The sequence below is a fragment of the Cardiocondyla obscurior genome, linkage group LG28, assembly GCF_019399895.1.
Source record: "Cardiocondyla obscurior isolate alpha-2009 linkage group LG28, Cobs3.1, whole genome shotgun sequence".
Taxonomy (NCBI): Eukaryota; Metazoa; Arthropoda; class Insecta; order Hymenoptera; family Formicidae; genus Cardiocondyla; species Cardiocondyla obscurior.
In genome coordinates, this window is record NC_091891.1 from 1118078 (window position 1) to 1134461 (window position 16384).

At 38.1% G+C, this 16384-nt stretch overlaps 1 protein-coding gene and 1 long non-coding RNA gene across 7 annotated transcripts in view; one reads left to right on the forward strand and one right to left on the reverse strand.

The window, feature by feature from the left end:
- Positions 1 to 16384, forward strand: part of LOC139112399 (uncharacterized) — a 98384-nt gene that overhangs the window by 26011 nt on the left and 55989 nt on the right. The window lies entirely within an intron of this gene.
- Positions 5057 to 16384, reverse strand: part of Dysc (whirlin protein dyschronic) — a 63703-nt gene continuing 52375 nt past the window's right edge. For all 4 annotated transcript variants that reach the window (XM_070673376.1, XM_070673375.1, XM_070673374.1 and 1 more), the window contains 3 exons: positions 11410 to 11715; positions 10763 to 10841; positions 5057 to 10523 (listed from right to left, as the gene is read on the reverse strand). In XM_070673376.1, the coding sequence (XP_070529477.1) occupies positions 10381 to 10523; positions 10763 to 10841; positions 11410 to 11715 (528 nt within the window). In that variant the 3' untranslated portion in view covers positions 5057 to 10380. The remainder of the gene's footprint in view (positions 10524 to 10762; positions 10842 to 11409; positions 11716 to 16384) is intronic.

Below are 16384 nucleotides of genomic sequence, written 5' to 3' on the forward strand. Positions count from 1 at the left end.
TCCGTGGTCCCCTCAAAGGCGTAAGATTAGAATAGTACGAATAAACGGTTTCGTATTTAGGCGCTGATGATGAAACACGCTCTCAATTCGCTAGGAATTGCCTAACCTGCCGGATTGATGATTAATTACACCCACAAATCTACACGCTTACCACTGTTTGATAAATACTTGGTTACTTTTTTTATGCGTTTATTGCGCGCAATTAATAAAGCATTAAATGCTGGTAAATTAATTTTCAGTATTAAGCTGATCGACTAATTTCAATTAATATTTATTATATACTCAACCACGTTTGATTCTGGTCAATAGGTATTGGGTCAGTTTGCTATTTAATTGGTTGAATATATCGACATGCTGGTTAATCAATTCGAATTTGTATGGATTCTAATTAGTTAGATGTGTAGGCGTTGCTTACATATTTATAAGATGAGTGTATTGGATTAAGAAATTTAGAATCAAGCCATGATTAAAGTTTAGCGTCAAGATTTTTTAAATACTATTTGTTTTGTACTTTTTTTAAATTAATTATTGTGCTTTTATTTTATTTGTTAAAATTGTTTGATTTATTTCTACTTGAAACTCGACACAAGAAAACGCACTAAGCTGATCCGTCGAGAACGCTATCGATATAATTTTGAATATCAAAAAATGACACTGTTTTGTGAATAAAATAATAACCAATGCACTTAGCTTTACTTACAATTAGCGAAACTAATTGTAAGAATCTCACAACGTAATTCCACTTTCTGAAGATAAGTTGTTTGAAGTAAAACTGTCTTAATTCTCACTTCACTTGAATCACTAATATAAAAAAATATATTGTATTATTACTATCTTACACAGTTGTTATTTAAATAGTGTTTTCAACACCGTTTATTTGTTACATTCGATTGGCTCGGTTTGTTCTGGCACGTTTGGTATATTAGGTTTCCCAGCTAGAGTATCCTATCCTTTCGACGCCGGACTGAACGGCACATTTGCAGGTTCCCCGCTTTAATATATCTACCGGCGCGAGTTTCGTAAATCGCGGCCAACACCCGCTCGCGTCGGCGATTCGTTGGCGTGTGATGGTGCCTGCTGGCTGCTGGCTGCTGTTGCTACTCCACGGGCATTGATAGACAGCCTAAGCCGTGAATTCCGCGCCAGCGACGACCAGCCCAGACAGCCAACCAGCCAGCAAGCTAGCGAACAGCCCGGAAGCGGTCGGTGGTAGTTTCGGGGGGAAAGCTACCCTACTGCACGCGTGCAAAGACCTTTCGAAGGGCCCTGCGTACCCTCGTCCCGTGAATTCGTACCCCCGTGCCACGAGCGCTATGGTTTTCGCGCTCTGTCGTCCCCCTAGCTCCTATGTTCGATCCGCTCTTCCCTCTGCTCTTTCTTCCTCGTCGTCCGTCGACGTTTGATCCAGGCAGCTGAAGGTAGCAGCTGAAGATTTTCGGGTTTTCGCGAGGATCGCGTAGGGTAAGGTGGCACGCAGGATTAATACAAGTAGAAACACCGAGAGAATCATCTGCGAGCGTAGCGCTTGATATTTAATTGCTACTCAAATGTCGGTTGATTATTTGAAGAATTTCGTTCTTTTGTACTTGAGGTATAAAAAATAATGTATACTGCTAATTTTTAATTTTTTTAATTAATAATAGTATGACTTTTCTTAGACTTTTGAATGAGGAATAGCGACATGTATAAGGAAACTTTAAAACAAAGTAAGCTGATTTGGCTAAAATGACGAAAATTGAAACTGATTTAAAATTAATTGGTAAAGTAATGGAAAATTAAATATAATTTAATTTAATTTAAGAAGTTTGTAACTCGATTATTTAAAGTTTGAGAAAACTTGGTTATCTTTTATGTATCTGTTACGCTGCCAAGGGTAATTTCATGGGAAATCTTTTTTAGACTCGTAAATAAATCCGCAATCCTCGAAGAAAATGTTCATTTGTTAGAGGACTAGTCACGCTTTCTTCCCTATCGACGTGTGTCTTCCTCCGTTTTGCAAGCGGTGTCCTATTGTTCGATCTAGAGATTTAGCCGTCGTGATCGATTCATTGTGATCGGCACGCGCGCACTAGCGAACGTGCATCTGCATCTTCGCACGGAAACCGTCGAGTTCCGTCCCGCTTCGGATGTACACCGGTTGTCATCGATCCTATTGTCCCTGAATCGAGAAAGGTGCCCCGGTGTACCTTGAGATCATTTTTCTCAACGAGAAATAGAATCGTGACACGAGAAATTGCATCTGCCGTTAGCGAACACGTGCTACGTCATCCTTTAAGAGGGGAAAATAAAAAAACCTAACTATATGTTTAATAGTCCGGCAATTTAAAATTAATAAAATTTTATATATCAAAATAATACGTAAACTTTATTCAAAGTTCGTAAAACCGTAAAAAAAAAAATATTTAAATTGCGAAAACTTATAAGAAGGACATTCTAAAAAATAATGAAGTATGTGTTGCAAGTATTTACGATGAATTTATGTAGCTGCATTCTTGTGGATATGTTGTAGATATTTTAATAAATATTGAACTGCAAAATAATACGCAAATCGATCCTCCCTCGAGAAACCCTTGCACGTGTTGTTGAGAATTAGATCGACATGTGCAGCCGGTTACGGCTCGTTTAATCCACAAACTCGATCGAAGCTTAGTCAAATTGCATTTCTAATTCCCTCGTTTCATTTTTCGCTGCACGCTCGAAGAATCGCGCTGACATTTCCATTCGTTTCACCCTAAAAGAATTTTATCGATCAAACGCGATTACGTTCTATTCTTTGCTCAATAATAATAATGTTTGCAAGAAAGTTGAACGAAATTCTATCGATCAATTAATAGTATGATTTTTTTTTGTATTTAATTTTAATGATATTTAAAATGCAATAAAACTAAAAATAAATATAAATAAAATATATAGAAATTTGATAACTGAAGGAAACTTTTTTTCAAAATTTATTTTCGCAGATATTGTATGAATAGTTAGAAAACCCTCGCGATCCTTAACAGGATTAAACAGTATACACCTACGTAGGTATTCATTGCGTAGAGGTTCGGTTTTTCCCAACCGATCAGCTGAGACTTACGTATCGTGTTCACGTAAACTACGAAAAGAGAGAGAGAAAGAGAGAGATTCATTTGTATAAACTCCTATTTTTAGTACTTCCGTGACCTAACTTGTGCACGTTTTGCTTATATCATTTCCATGACTTCAACGTGAGAGTTGGCTCTCATTATTCATAAATATTTATATTCCAACCAATATACTTTAAAGTCGAGAAATGCTTTGCTGATAAAAATGTGAATATATTATATATATTACTTTGAGATATATAAATTACATAACTTGATATTATTTTTATACGTGGAGTCATTAATTGAATCCTTGAAGGTCTATATTATATTGTTAAATAATTAAATTGATGATTAAATAATGAAAAATTATTTTCGAGAATATAAAAAAAAGTATGACTGTTTTTCATGATTTTGTTTTATAAAAAAAAAAAAAAAAAAAAATGCTATATTCTCATTTATCCGCACATTGTATTTACTTTTCTGAGCAGAAAATGAATCGATTAATCAGTCGGAACTTGAAGAGAGGGTGGGCATAATTGACGAGAATCAAGATATGTTCAGTAGACATAGGCATTTTCGTGATACCGTGAGAGTAATGTTGAATGTAATATTCACCCGAAAAAATCCTTCGTATGATATGTTACGCGAGTATAGTAGGTATACCTGACTCGCGCGCGATATGCACGTGATAGCGCTGGACCATGTGCCAGGCGCTCAGTGTACATATATACATATATTATCTTTAAACACCACCGCATTTATCATATATCGCACCAATACTTTCCGTTTGGGGAGGGTGTTGTAAATAAGGCCTGTTTTCTGCTGGACATTCATATACACTTAGTGAAATAATTTGACGATTTTATCCCGAACATATTATTCAATTGTACCTTCAATCATATTTTTCCTTTCTTTACATTTTTATCATATCGTCTTGAGTGACACGTGATAAAAACGCGAACCAAAAATAAATGTACCACTCTATCTCGCTTCTACAAAACCTCGCCACTTGTTGAAGAAATCGGTTAGGTAATTTGGATGGAACGACTCTTGATACAATTTTAGTGCGATCGATGGTTACTGGCTGGTGATTTACGGTATGCAAAATATAGCGCGGGAGTGCTTTAGGCTTTCGTGCGTTTCTTCTTTCTTACGTCAAACGCTACGTTCTAATCCTATGCTGGGCGAATAACGCGAAGCGAAAACAAACTCGGCTCTTGTCTGCTAGGCAAAGCAAACTGCTTTCGCGTTTGCGAAACTTACGAGGCTCTTAAAAAAATTTCAATGTAAAACAGAGCTTCGTTTTATTTGCTTTTTCTTTTAGGAAATGAGAGAACAGTGTCGAAGATTTCCGACAAATAAATCAATGACGCTGCTCGAGAATATTTGTCGCGGAAATATTAAACATTTTGAAACAGTTTTAATTACAATAGTAAATCGATTTTTGCGATTTCCGCGTATCATTGAGTTATTTTACCTCGATGCGAAACGTCGAGTTGCAACAGATGTCGGAACCCTAAGATTTCCCCGAGCGATTATCTTTCGCGATTTAGTCCGCGCGGATCAACAACTCGCAAATGTGCGCAGATCAAAGTGACGACCGTCCATTGAAATATCTATTTATCTCGCATTATTCATTACAAAAGCAGACGAGGTGCTAGAGAGTAGAAACGAGAGATGCAAATTTATTTATCTAGTAGTGCAACGACTAATTCCTTGAACTATCTTTGAGCACACGTGTTACAGCGCGTTAAACATTTTTCTGCAGTTTTTTTTTTTCTTTTTTTTGCTATTTTGATACTTTGCGGTAGAAAAGAAGCTATATATCTTCGCAAAAAGGGTAATTTGACACAATTATTAAACTTACCTCTGGGTTACTTCGCTCGATATTATAATATTATCAGCGTACTGAGTAACAGTATTTAATTAAACGGTGTCTTTTTGAGAAGAATATGTCGGAATACGTCAGAATAAAAAAGATAAGGCTGTTTCCCGTGGTGAACGTTTTATTCAATTATAGTAATAATAATCGTCATCGTCGTAGTAATAATAATAATAATCATCATAATGATAAGAACAATAATGATAATGGCAGCACGCGCTCGCACGTGCCATTGCCGTGCCGCGAGCTACGCCTCCGCAATCGCTTTCTTACGTGGCTCTACGTGGTCATGTATACGTGTGGCTCGATTTACCGTTAAATTCCGTCTTATTTGCAACAACATTGTTTTCTCGAGGCGTACAATAAACTGACGAGTTACGCAATTGACGCATTCTAGCGCGGTGATTTTGACTTTTTGATCCATGCGTCCTCGCGGGGTGCTGTGTGCCTGTACGTGAACGTAGTTGTAACTGTGTACCCGTGTCGGAGGCCCACAAGTTTCGATTTGCAAAAGAGATGATCTACGAGATGCGCATGAACGAGCTTTTGCGTATGTACAAATAGTAAATTACGATTACAATTATAGTTTCAAGTTTCGGTTTGAACGGCGGACGCACCATTATCACGTCACGTCTCGCGTGGGTCATAACAAGTCTGCAGGGTACATCTTTCGATCTTTAATTTATCCGTAACGTTTTAATTACTGATAGACTGCCAATTGATGCGAGTAAAAGTTATTCTTGCCTTTTACTTTATTATCATTTTAGTTATAATTTTCGGGACAATTTAATTAATTGCGTTACTCGAATTTTTGTCGTACGAACGATTTATGCAAATATATATATATATATGTGGCAAGTTGCTTCTCATTTTTTATGCCGATTTTAAAATGCAACGAATATGTATCCTGTTGTAGCGACGAAAGGAAATAGAGTCACTTGACGTGATAATAGCGTATTCGTGTCTTTAGTTTATCTTGCGCTTATTTTTTCTCCCTTTTCACTTTCTTCCAATTGATAAACAGGAGTTAGGAGTTACGCGAGACGCTTTGAGTTAGTTGTCGCTCTCTGTTGTTGCTTAATAGAATTTCGATTTTTGGAATATTTTGTTTTTTTACTATTTTTTTTTTCTTTTAAATTAAATTTTTGAACGACGCAACGATATCGTGCCACGTGAGATACCTTGGATTTTTGTATTCTTTGTACGATTAATTAAATTTAAATAATTAGATTAAATTAATTAGATTAAATAGAACGATCAGGCTGAATTTCCTTTGAGTAGATTTGCATGATTATTAAGATTGTTACATTTGCTTTTTAAATGTCTCGCGATTTATTTCTTTCGGAAGGTGGGGAATAAATTGGGGTTGTGTGTCAGGTGTCTCACGTTCCCGGTTCTCTGTTCCTCTCGCATAACGTTCCCCGATAGTTTTCGATTTTTAAAAGCGATAAGGCATTGTCGGATATGTCAGCTGAGATCTTCGAAACGTTTCTGGGATTGCGGTAAACATCGAAAGCTTTACAAAAATATCTCATCTTATTTTATCTGTCAAGACTTCTTGTATATTTTTCCCCGTGGCTTTTCGGAAATTCTTAAGCCATCCCCGCGTCCTTTCACGATCTATCGAATCTGCCGGTCCAGTCTCGACGGTTCCACGTCGATCTGACGAATTCTCTTTTTTTCCTTCCGTTCGAAAGGAATTGAGAAAAATACAAACACGCCTTCCTCGCTCGCAGCCTCTTTCTTAATACTATTCCGCTTTTTCTCACCGCGACATAGTGATTAAAGCGACTTTGTCACGCTCCCGTGCTACAAAAGAATAGCGAAGAAAAGTTTCAAATGTGCTCCGGGAAAATCTAAGTTTGCTGTTGTCTCTCTTATTTTTCTTTTTTTTTTTTTTGTTTCTCTTCTTCGACATGACGATGTCGATTAGAGCCGCCGTTGTCGTCGATGGATATGATTAAGCGCAAACTTTTTGGCACATTTGCTGAAATCGCAAGCAATTAAACCCTCACGATACGATCGTTGGTTAGGTAGGATGCTGCAGCTTTTAAATTATTTTCACAAAAATTTGATTATTTTCTAAAAGCATGATTATATGTCAAAGAATAAACTTAATTTTATTTAAGTATAAAAATTAAATAGAAAATTTAATTTCCAGATTTATTATAAGAATTATTATATTTTATGACGCGGAATGATAAATAGTTGACGCGATTTTTTTCTGTAAAAATTGTATGTTGAAACAAATGATTAAAAGTGTCGCTCGTTAACGTTCAATAAAAGTAAAAGTGTATCGTAGATATTTTATAGAAGCGAAATTTCTGTATCGTATCAGCAAGGGATTAATTGTTTGGATAATATCATTAAGTGTCTTTCTTCGCTCACTTGTGGCTCGATTTGGCATTCATACAAGTGCATACAACTACTCGCACGCGTATATTCTACGGTTTTTCTGTTGCTCGGCAAAATCGCGGACGATCGAGTCGTTTCTTCTCTCGGCAGGTGTGTGATTAGCGTATTAAAATACTCGCGGTATGTCTGTCATTATGCACTACTCAATTCCCGCTCTATTTGTCGCTTATATATATGAAGTAATATTTAATAACTACTGCAGTTTCGAGATTTATTTATTTATGCGATTTCTTGACTAGATTCTTATTACTCGCAAAATAAATTTTTAGACTCGAGGAAAAAAACCGTCACGGCTGTTTTACGCGTTATAACTATATCTATTATAATTACTGTCGCGGGCAGATAATTTCTTCTTTATCATTAAAATAAAATTAGTGTAAAAATATATGAAAGTGTGAGATGAAGCACGATCATTTGAATAACGTAGAAAGAAAGTTCAATTAGCGAGGCCGTCTTTTTTCCTGGAGTCCAAGATTTTGTCGAAGGATCCTCGTTTGTGCAGGATCTTCCGCGATTTCCCGCCGTTTGAACTCGAACTCGATCAGGCCCTTACTATGCGTACGTACTCTCTCTCTCTCTCTCTCTTTTTCTCTAAACTTACAATTTCTCTTCGAAAATACCGTTCTTTTACTATTTTTTAATATTTTTTTTTTATCTTTAAATTATTCCTCTTTCGACGAGAGCTTGACCAGTAGTTAGGTACAATTTGCAATTCCACTACGGTAATTTTCATACCATAATACTTATATGAACATGTATAAATATGTGTACCATACGTGTGTACGTGAGTAATATACTTCTTTAAGCCTCAACAACGTAACAAGTCGACGCCACCGTCTTGATCTCGGTCAAGATCGTCGTTAATTCTGCTTCGATGACGATCATCGACGCATTTCGGCCACGCTCGACAATGAAAAAAATATTATCATTAATCCTACCTCGGGTCACGATATATTTGTTGTACGTTCATACACGCATACACACACATACAAGAGAGATCTTTAAAATTATATCTCTCTCTTTTTAATATTTGTACATCAATATTCATTTGTATCTAGGTTCTAACTTAATTTTTATCACAGATTTAGGAAATAAACCGAGCAAAATCCTGGTAATTTCTCGAAAAATCTTAAATTAATATCTTTATAAAGAGAAAACAATATGTTGTTTTTTCGTTTTATTTTAAACTTTAGTGGATGATTAGTTGGATTGAGTTGCACGCAAATGTTGTTTACGAGTATATCGCGCACCCGAGGGGTTAAAATCTTCTAACACACAACCGACAACACAATAAACGAACAACGCGTAACGTCCTAGTGACGCCTGATTAACGTCTATTACTACGTCAACGTTAATCTATACAGTATAACATTTAACAGACTATTAAGCGATATTAGGCGCGATTTCGAGGACCAGCCGAATGGCACCTAATCACTCGAATTAACGAGAATCTTGATCAATAAAAATGTATTCGAGAAGTAGAAGGAAGTTGTAGAAATATTTCCATTATACAATATATCAAATATATATCTAGTAAAAATTGTTTAACTTAATCGAGCGCAAGAAAGCAAAAATAAGTTCGAAGTGCAGCGTTGTAATAAAAAATGGCTATAATTTTAAACACGCCTGTTTAAAAAAAATTTTCAGATACGAGGACATTTTCATGTCATTTTGATACAAATTCCACACTTGATTTTATATGATTTCATATTTATTTAAATTGGTTTATTTTACGTTTTTTCGTCGCGTTATTTAATATTTTTTTTTTTCACCGAGAGTTGTGCGTTTGCAGTTCCCGAATGCTTGCCAAGTTTCTTCCGAAATAATGACTCCCAAGCTACATTCCTTCTACCCTTCGAATACAAACACCACCCGTAACTATCATAATTAATCAATGGCGCGATTAATTTTGACTCGAACGACTTCGCGCCGTCGAACAATCGGATTTCGCGCGAATATATAATATCTGTGTCGAACGTGGGTGTAACGTTTGTGAGTGTCTGTGAGGTAATTGTTCACGCAACTACACCGTGTGAGCATTTAAGTTCGCCCTCTTCTCGTTCCGCGTCCTCGCGCATTTCCTCCGAATTCCTCCCGCCTCCCTCAACCCACCTGAGTCAATCCCCTTATCGATTAATAGCTTTATTAGTATACGTAAACGGCTTGCGTTAGCTAGTTTGGCACATTGCGCGATTTCTCCCGTCCGTTATCTCTCAGACATCTTTGAGGTAACTGATGCAACCGATGTGACCGTTAAAAAATAAAATATATCTCTGTTTTTCTCGTCGCCTTTGTCCGCGGGGTCCTTTTGAGAGATAACAGCTCTCGTTATGTCGAGCTGCGTACGTACACTTGGTTCCGATGATCGCGCAATTAATTGTTAAACAGTTATGCGATGCGAGATCGGAACGGCGTTGCCAGAAGCCATCCGAATGTACTGTCGCGGTGCTCTCGAAATATCGGCTACTTGCTTCCTATCGAACTGCGTCTGTTACAAGAGTTATGTACAGCGGTACGTGTATACAATAATATATACACACAGTAAAGTAACTTTTTCTCTTTTTTTTTTTTTTTTACGGAAGTCTCGTGCCGATTTGCGGGTTTCGCGCGCGAGGGGAGGAAAATTCGTGCGTGTAGCGAGTCCCAACTATCTCAGCACGAGAGTCCAGGAACTTTCTAGGATCGTTTTGTCCCATGGTAAACGCGAGTCTCGCGTTAAAACGGCCCCACGAGGGGCCTGAGTCTGGCAACGTCGGTCCGGAATCTCTCCTAAATTTTTCTTCGTTTGAAATGTATCATCTTCGAGGTGTTATTTTGTCAGCGAGGGTGTGCGAAGTGAAGATCCCACCACCAGGGCCAGATTAATCGGTTGAACAGCCGACCAGACGGCTCGGCAGAATCCGAATCGTGTCTCGATCGAATTCACCGGCGGCGACGCACTTCCTGGGTCGCCGCTGGCCGAGCCTTGGTCAGGTTAAACTATGGTGGTTCCGGCTCGGAGGTGGGAGATTCCTGCTACGCCTCCAGGAAGATGAGCGCCGTCGGTTTCGGCTCCAGATTGCTCTTCTTTGCCTCGACTACCAGGAACTCGATTTCATTTCGGTCGCGGCGCGCGAACGACTCCGCGATCAGTCGCGCGACCTCCTGATGATGAAGACCTGCAAGAAACCCGAATTTAATTGTTGCTCTGGCAATTAAATTTAATCTTTAAACTTTGCACAAGCTTTTATTTATCACGAAATTAAATTCGCTTAATATATCTTGTTGCTAAAAAAGGAAATTACTTTTCGACATTTTAATCGCGCAGATTTTAGAACACGGTAAACGTTATTAATTCCCATAAAATGTATAAAATTTTCTACGCAAGTCTTTTGCATTTCGATCTTTCTGGCATTACCTTCAACTTTTTGACCGTCGACCTCGAGGATGAGCTGTCCGACTTCGAGGCCGCCAGCTTCGTAAGCCGCTCCGTTGTCCTGTAACGAATTACCGCATGTGTTAGTCACGTTTATAGCATAATATTGTTTATGCCTCCGCAAATGGCGTCGGCGATAAATTCGCCCGACGCATATTAATCGTGCGTTTTGGTGAAGCCAAGCTTCATTTAAGTTCTCACTCCTTTCTCTTTTCTCTCCGCTTGCATTATGAGCAATATAAAACACATATTTCGTTGAAGCGATAAAAGTATTAATTGGCGCTATTAACGTTTCTCATTTTGCGCACAATTATTTATGCAACGTCTGGTAAAAAAAAAAAGATATTATCTCGAATTAGTAAGTCTTAAAATAAATTCGTACCTTGTAATTAGGGTCTTTTAAAAAATAGCGCACGCTTAGCGCGCGCATGGTTTCTTCTAGTATCTTAAATTAACGTTCTTCAACTTCTAACTTTCCCTCTAAGCTAATTTGTACTCGTAATTGCACTCTAATTTTTAATCCAACGTCTCTCGAATTTACTTTTGTCTTTCCTATTAATTATTAACGTTTTCCAATCCTGGTTTAATTCAATCTCCCGTGTTAACCGGGTAGGTTTAGTAAGACTCACATGTATGTTGATGATCCGCGGCAGTGGGTGCTTCGTGTTGGCGCCGCCCTCGATAGCGATGCCTAGAATCGACTTGGTCTTTTTCACGGTGATTCGCAGGTTGCCCTGGTGATCGGGCACCACCAGGGCACCGTCCTCTTCCCGTCGGTCCGACATCTCGCTGCGGGTTAGTCGTTGCACGCTGTGATGCCTCCGCGGCGGACCCCCTGCGGTCCCACCCACGGCAGATCCGCTGCCAGAGCCACTCTCCTCCAACAGTTGCGCTTCCTGCATGTCGAAGCTCCGCGAGAGCTTGTGCGCGAGTTCCTGGAACGGGCACAACTTGCATTTGAACGCCGGTAGTCAAGTATCAGGCTCCTTCTCTAGCCATTACGGCGGATACGCGCCAGCAACCGGGAACGAGCAGTTGCTCGATCGTGTTCTCTCGTGTATGCTTTAATTATTACGTTTCAAAGTAAAATTAATAGATAAAAGTTGTTAAAGTCACGTTAGGCCCTCGAGGAGTTGTATGGTTTGAGAAGTTGTTACATGCGGTTAATTCAAGTTGTATATTCAAGTTAAAATAATAATTTTTGTACAATAAATTTTCAAGATTTTTTTGTGGGTATATATATATATTTTTTTTTTAAATATTTTATTTTAATAACTTTTTGTTCTAATAGAATCAGAATTTTGTGTATAAAGTAAGAGCATAATGTGACTCACACCTTTGTAGTTTAACAAATTAATTTAAATGTAGTTGCTGTCGCGTATCCGAAATATTTTCAATGCACACGCACACACGCATGACGGCAGCACACAAGAACTAAAAAGGCTTATGCTAGCATATTCGCGTGCACGCTGCAGTGGAAGAGCGTTCTGGTAATTTTCACGCACCTTCCGGTACGAAATACGAATACAAGATATCTACAAACTCTCGTTACAATTTTCTTTCGTAGTGTTAAAACGCATTTCTACGGGGAATATTACGTTCGGCGTGAAATGCGAAAATATTGATTGAAAGCTGATAAAGAGAAGTGTGTTTAAAAACGGATGCATATTTCTTTTTGCGAAATGCATTCCATCTATCCTTTCGATGCTTTGTCATCTCGCATGCCTTATCTAGCGTGCTGTATAAATTAAACAAAAATAGTAGCGAAGAAATGGAAAGAATATCCCAATATTTTTTTTTTATACATATAACGATAACAAAGTATCCGTTCTTTGTTTTTTTTATTGTAATTTTAATTCGGATAGCAAAGTTTTAGTGACAAAGAAGATAATTAAATGGGGAGACATTTCAATAATAATTAGGCAATTTACACCCTTTTAAATTTAATTTTGTTAAGAGGGATTTAATTATCGAGAGGTAGATAGGCATTTTACCGAAATGAAATAATAAAACTCTAACTTTCGCGCCTTTTCCTCGCGCTTGACTCATCCGTTATTCCATTCCGCTTTTCCTTGCGTGCAATATTACATCATCTGTGTGCAATGTATGTAAGTTATACATATGTATGTGCTGAGAGACGCGGGTATATATGTATAATGCACATATACACGTGAATGTACTATTTATGTCGAATGTAGAATAATATTACGTATAGATATCACAAGAATAAATAAATATATATACATATATTGTATATATATTATATTATATCGAAAAATTGAGTCAACATGCTTGCTGATGGCAGGCTGGTAGCAGTTGAGTGTTGGTGCTCGGAGAGAGAGAGAAAGAGAAAGAAAGAGAGAGAGAGAGAAAGAGAGAAAAAGAGAGTGACTGTGGTGTTGGTGGCGGTGGTGTAGTCGTTATCACAACTAATTGCCGCTAGATTTGTCGTCGTCGGCTACTGATCTTGGTGCGGTTCGTTCGAGTGCACAGCAAAAAAGCGGCACATCGATAGCAGAAACGTGTTCAATCGCGATATCGTCATAACGACGGTATTGGCCAGCTAACAAATTGTGCAGTTTGTAACACGGCTAATTCTGACAATACTAACGACGCCGCTAAGAACAGTTATTGGGTCTTTTCTATCGCGTCTCCGGCTCAAAAGTTGGTCCCTTTAAAAGCAAAAAAAAGAGAGAGAGAGAGAGAGAGAAAAAGATAGAAAGGCAGAACTGATAGAAGAATAGATGTAAAATATGTAATAGAAAATATATTATTATCAAGATGTGAAGGGTACATAGAAAATGTACAAAACAAGTTGTAGGTATCATGTTTCGATCGGCAGAGAAGTATTTTAGAAAAAGTATCTTAGCGTCATGCTAGGATGTAATAGAAAAGACCCCGATTATTATTTTTCAACTAATTACAAGACTCGTTTAAACTAACATTTGACATTCATGCAGTTAGGAAAGTAATGATCGAGGCGCACGTTTACGAAAATTACTACGTCACACGCGTACGTAATTGATTGCATAAATTTTTCTAATACATTAATCCCGATATAACGGTTAGATAAGGTCCTCGATTAATTACACGCGGAAGATATACTAATCTCCCGCTCAATTAAACTTGAATTAGCGCCACGAGAGATCATTTACCGAAGTGTAATTAATTAAATCAGCTATGCCGAATTAGGCATTGTGTTAATTTATCACGGTTTTATGGGCTGTATAAGTCTGTGCGGAACCACCTGAATTGGAATTTCAGTTTGACGTAACTGTTCTAGCCACCCGATCAATCTGCGGGGGGTGTTTATTTTATTATGCTTGTCATTGGTCAATTCGGGTTATCGAGTTCACGGCCGGAAGGCGCGAAGACCGGGCTATAATTAAAGCGACTTGTTTTCTCGAGAGAAACGTTAAGCGGGAATAGTGAAAGTGTGTCCACGCGATGCGCAACGAGATACGTGGATAATGCGCACGTGCCCACGCGTGCACGTACGCACGTGTGGCGGAACAATGACTCGCTCTTCTCACATACGACGACCTGCTCGATTTTCCGTTTGAACAAAAGTTTCTCTTTTTGCTTACGATATCCGAGCCGCTTACAATTTTCAAGCCTGCACTCGTTGTACATTTCTTATTTTAGCAAGAGCTGTAAATAATTTTAAACGCGTAGACATGGATTAATTGAGATAATTATCATCAAATGCGTTTGGAGAAATAACATTTTTCCCGTGTTTTAACAAGATTTTCCTTTCTTAAAATTTTTTTTAACCGACTTCTTTCGTGAGTTACATGTATACTCGTAAGAAAAAAAAATATATCGCGTATATTAATTCACAGCTAGAATTTTTTTATCTCCCTCGTTACTTGACCATTAAGTAATTATGACAATTTAACTGAGAAATATCTCTTTTGTTTTACTAAATTAATTCTGGTTTTTATGTGAGTAAAGTACCCGAGTGGAAATTGATTTCCATCGTTACCTAATAATTGGCTAGCCTATTTATGGTTCATCTCGTGGCTGTCTAGCAAAACTGTCCAGCACCGAGCTGGAAAAGTTAGATATCTAAATGTTTCTCGCCGCGTACTAGTCTATACTACGCGCCCTGACCTATCTAACGCGCTCTCGACTACCCAGACTACTGGTCTACGGGCCCGCTGATCGCCGCGGTAGTGTGAGTACGTGCGTGTGTTTACATCAGCCGGTCATTCTTCGCGCTCCAAGTTCGCAAGGTGGAGGAATCGCGGGCGGCGAGAACCGGTTTGCCTGGCGAATTCGGCAGTCGAGCGAGCTTTGCGTAAGATTAGCACACAACAGTAAACAAGTACACGGGGAAAAACATTTAAATATCTATCCAGATACATGGCCCGCGCTGGACAATGACTAGACGACCGATACTAAACAGATTTTGTTTCTTTTTTTTTTTTTTTTAATGATAATTTTATTTTCTTGAAGATAGTCATATATTTAATCTGCGCGATCTAACCACTAGCTGCAAAATCAGATTAGCTAGATAAATTTCCACTCGGGTGATGGTGCATGCCAAGACATCTATGTGAATATATGTATTTAGCGCATATACATCCCCGTGCCCGTATACGTGTATATATAGAATGTCTCACCCAATCAGATTTCAATTAGAAATTAATTCTGCGACGAATTTAAAGACAAGTGTCGTTTAAAGTTCACTTAAACGGAGATTTTGCGGTAAGAAAAGATTATTCCATAACGCGGCGAAATCTGTTAAATTTTTTATTAAAAAGCAAAAATTCAGAAAACGAAAAAAAAAAAAAAGAAAAAAGAAAAGAAAACTAAGTATAAATTTACTTTATACATTAAAGAAATATTACATTATTCTCCTGAAATGTAAATTGGCAGTGCCTTTATTTTATAATTTAATTTTCTTCTTCAACATTTCAATTTTCCGTTTACACTTGAATTTTTTTGTGAAATTTTCATAAGCGACGAGCTGACTCGAGATTCCCAAGCCTGCAACTGAAATTTTCACACGTGGAAGATGAGACGTTCTGTGTATATACGTATAATCATAAAATAGTGATCGTGCTAGAATGTAAGGACAAATCGTAAAAAAGTAGCATGTGCAAGACATCTAAGATAAAAAACATGTACAACACCTAACGCTATGTCGACTAAACTCGCTAGCTCTAGGAGCACAAGGATACTTGATCGTATGGTTGTGAGACAGAGAGAATAGAGAGAGTGAGAAAATCTAATTAGGAAGAGAACTCATGCCGATGGGAGCAGACGTTTCCGGTGGCTCTCGAATCGCCGCGCAATTTCCGCCGCGCCGCGTTTACCTGCCGCTGTTGACCGTTTTTTTTATCGTTGCCGTTTGTCGCGGGCGTTGCTCACCGCGACATTTCGCGTTTCAACGATCGTCCGTCGAGTGAGTTACACAAATTATTCCGACGATTTCTCGCGTATTGTACGCGCTAAAACGACTGATCGCTCGTTAATTACGTTATTTTATCCGTTAAACTCTTGCTAGTTTGTCATGAATTTATTTTACGACGCTATTTTTTTTTTTTTTTGCACAGACGTGACCCGGATATTTCGAGCGCAATCGACGTAACCGCGAAC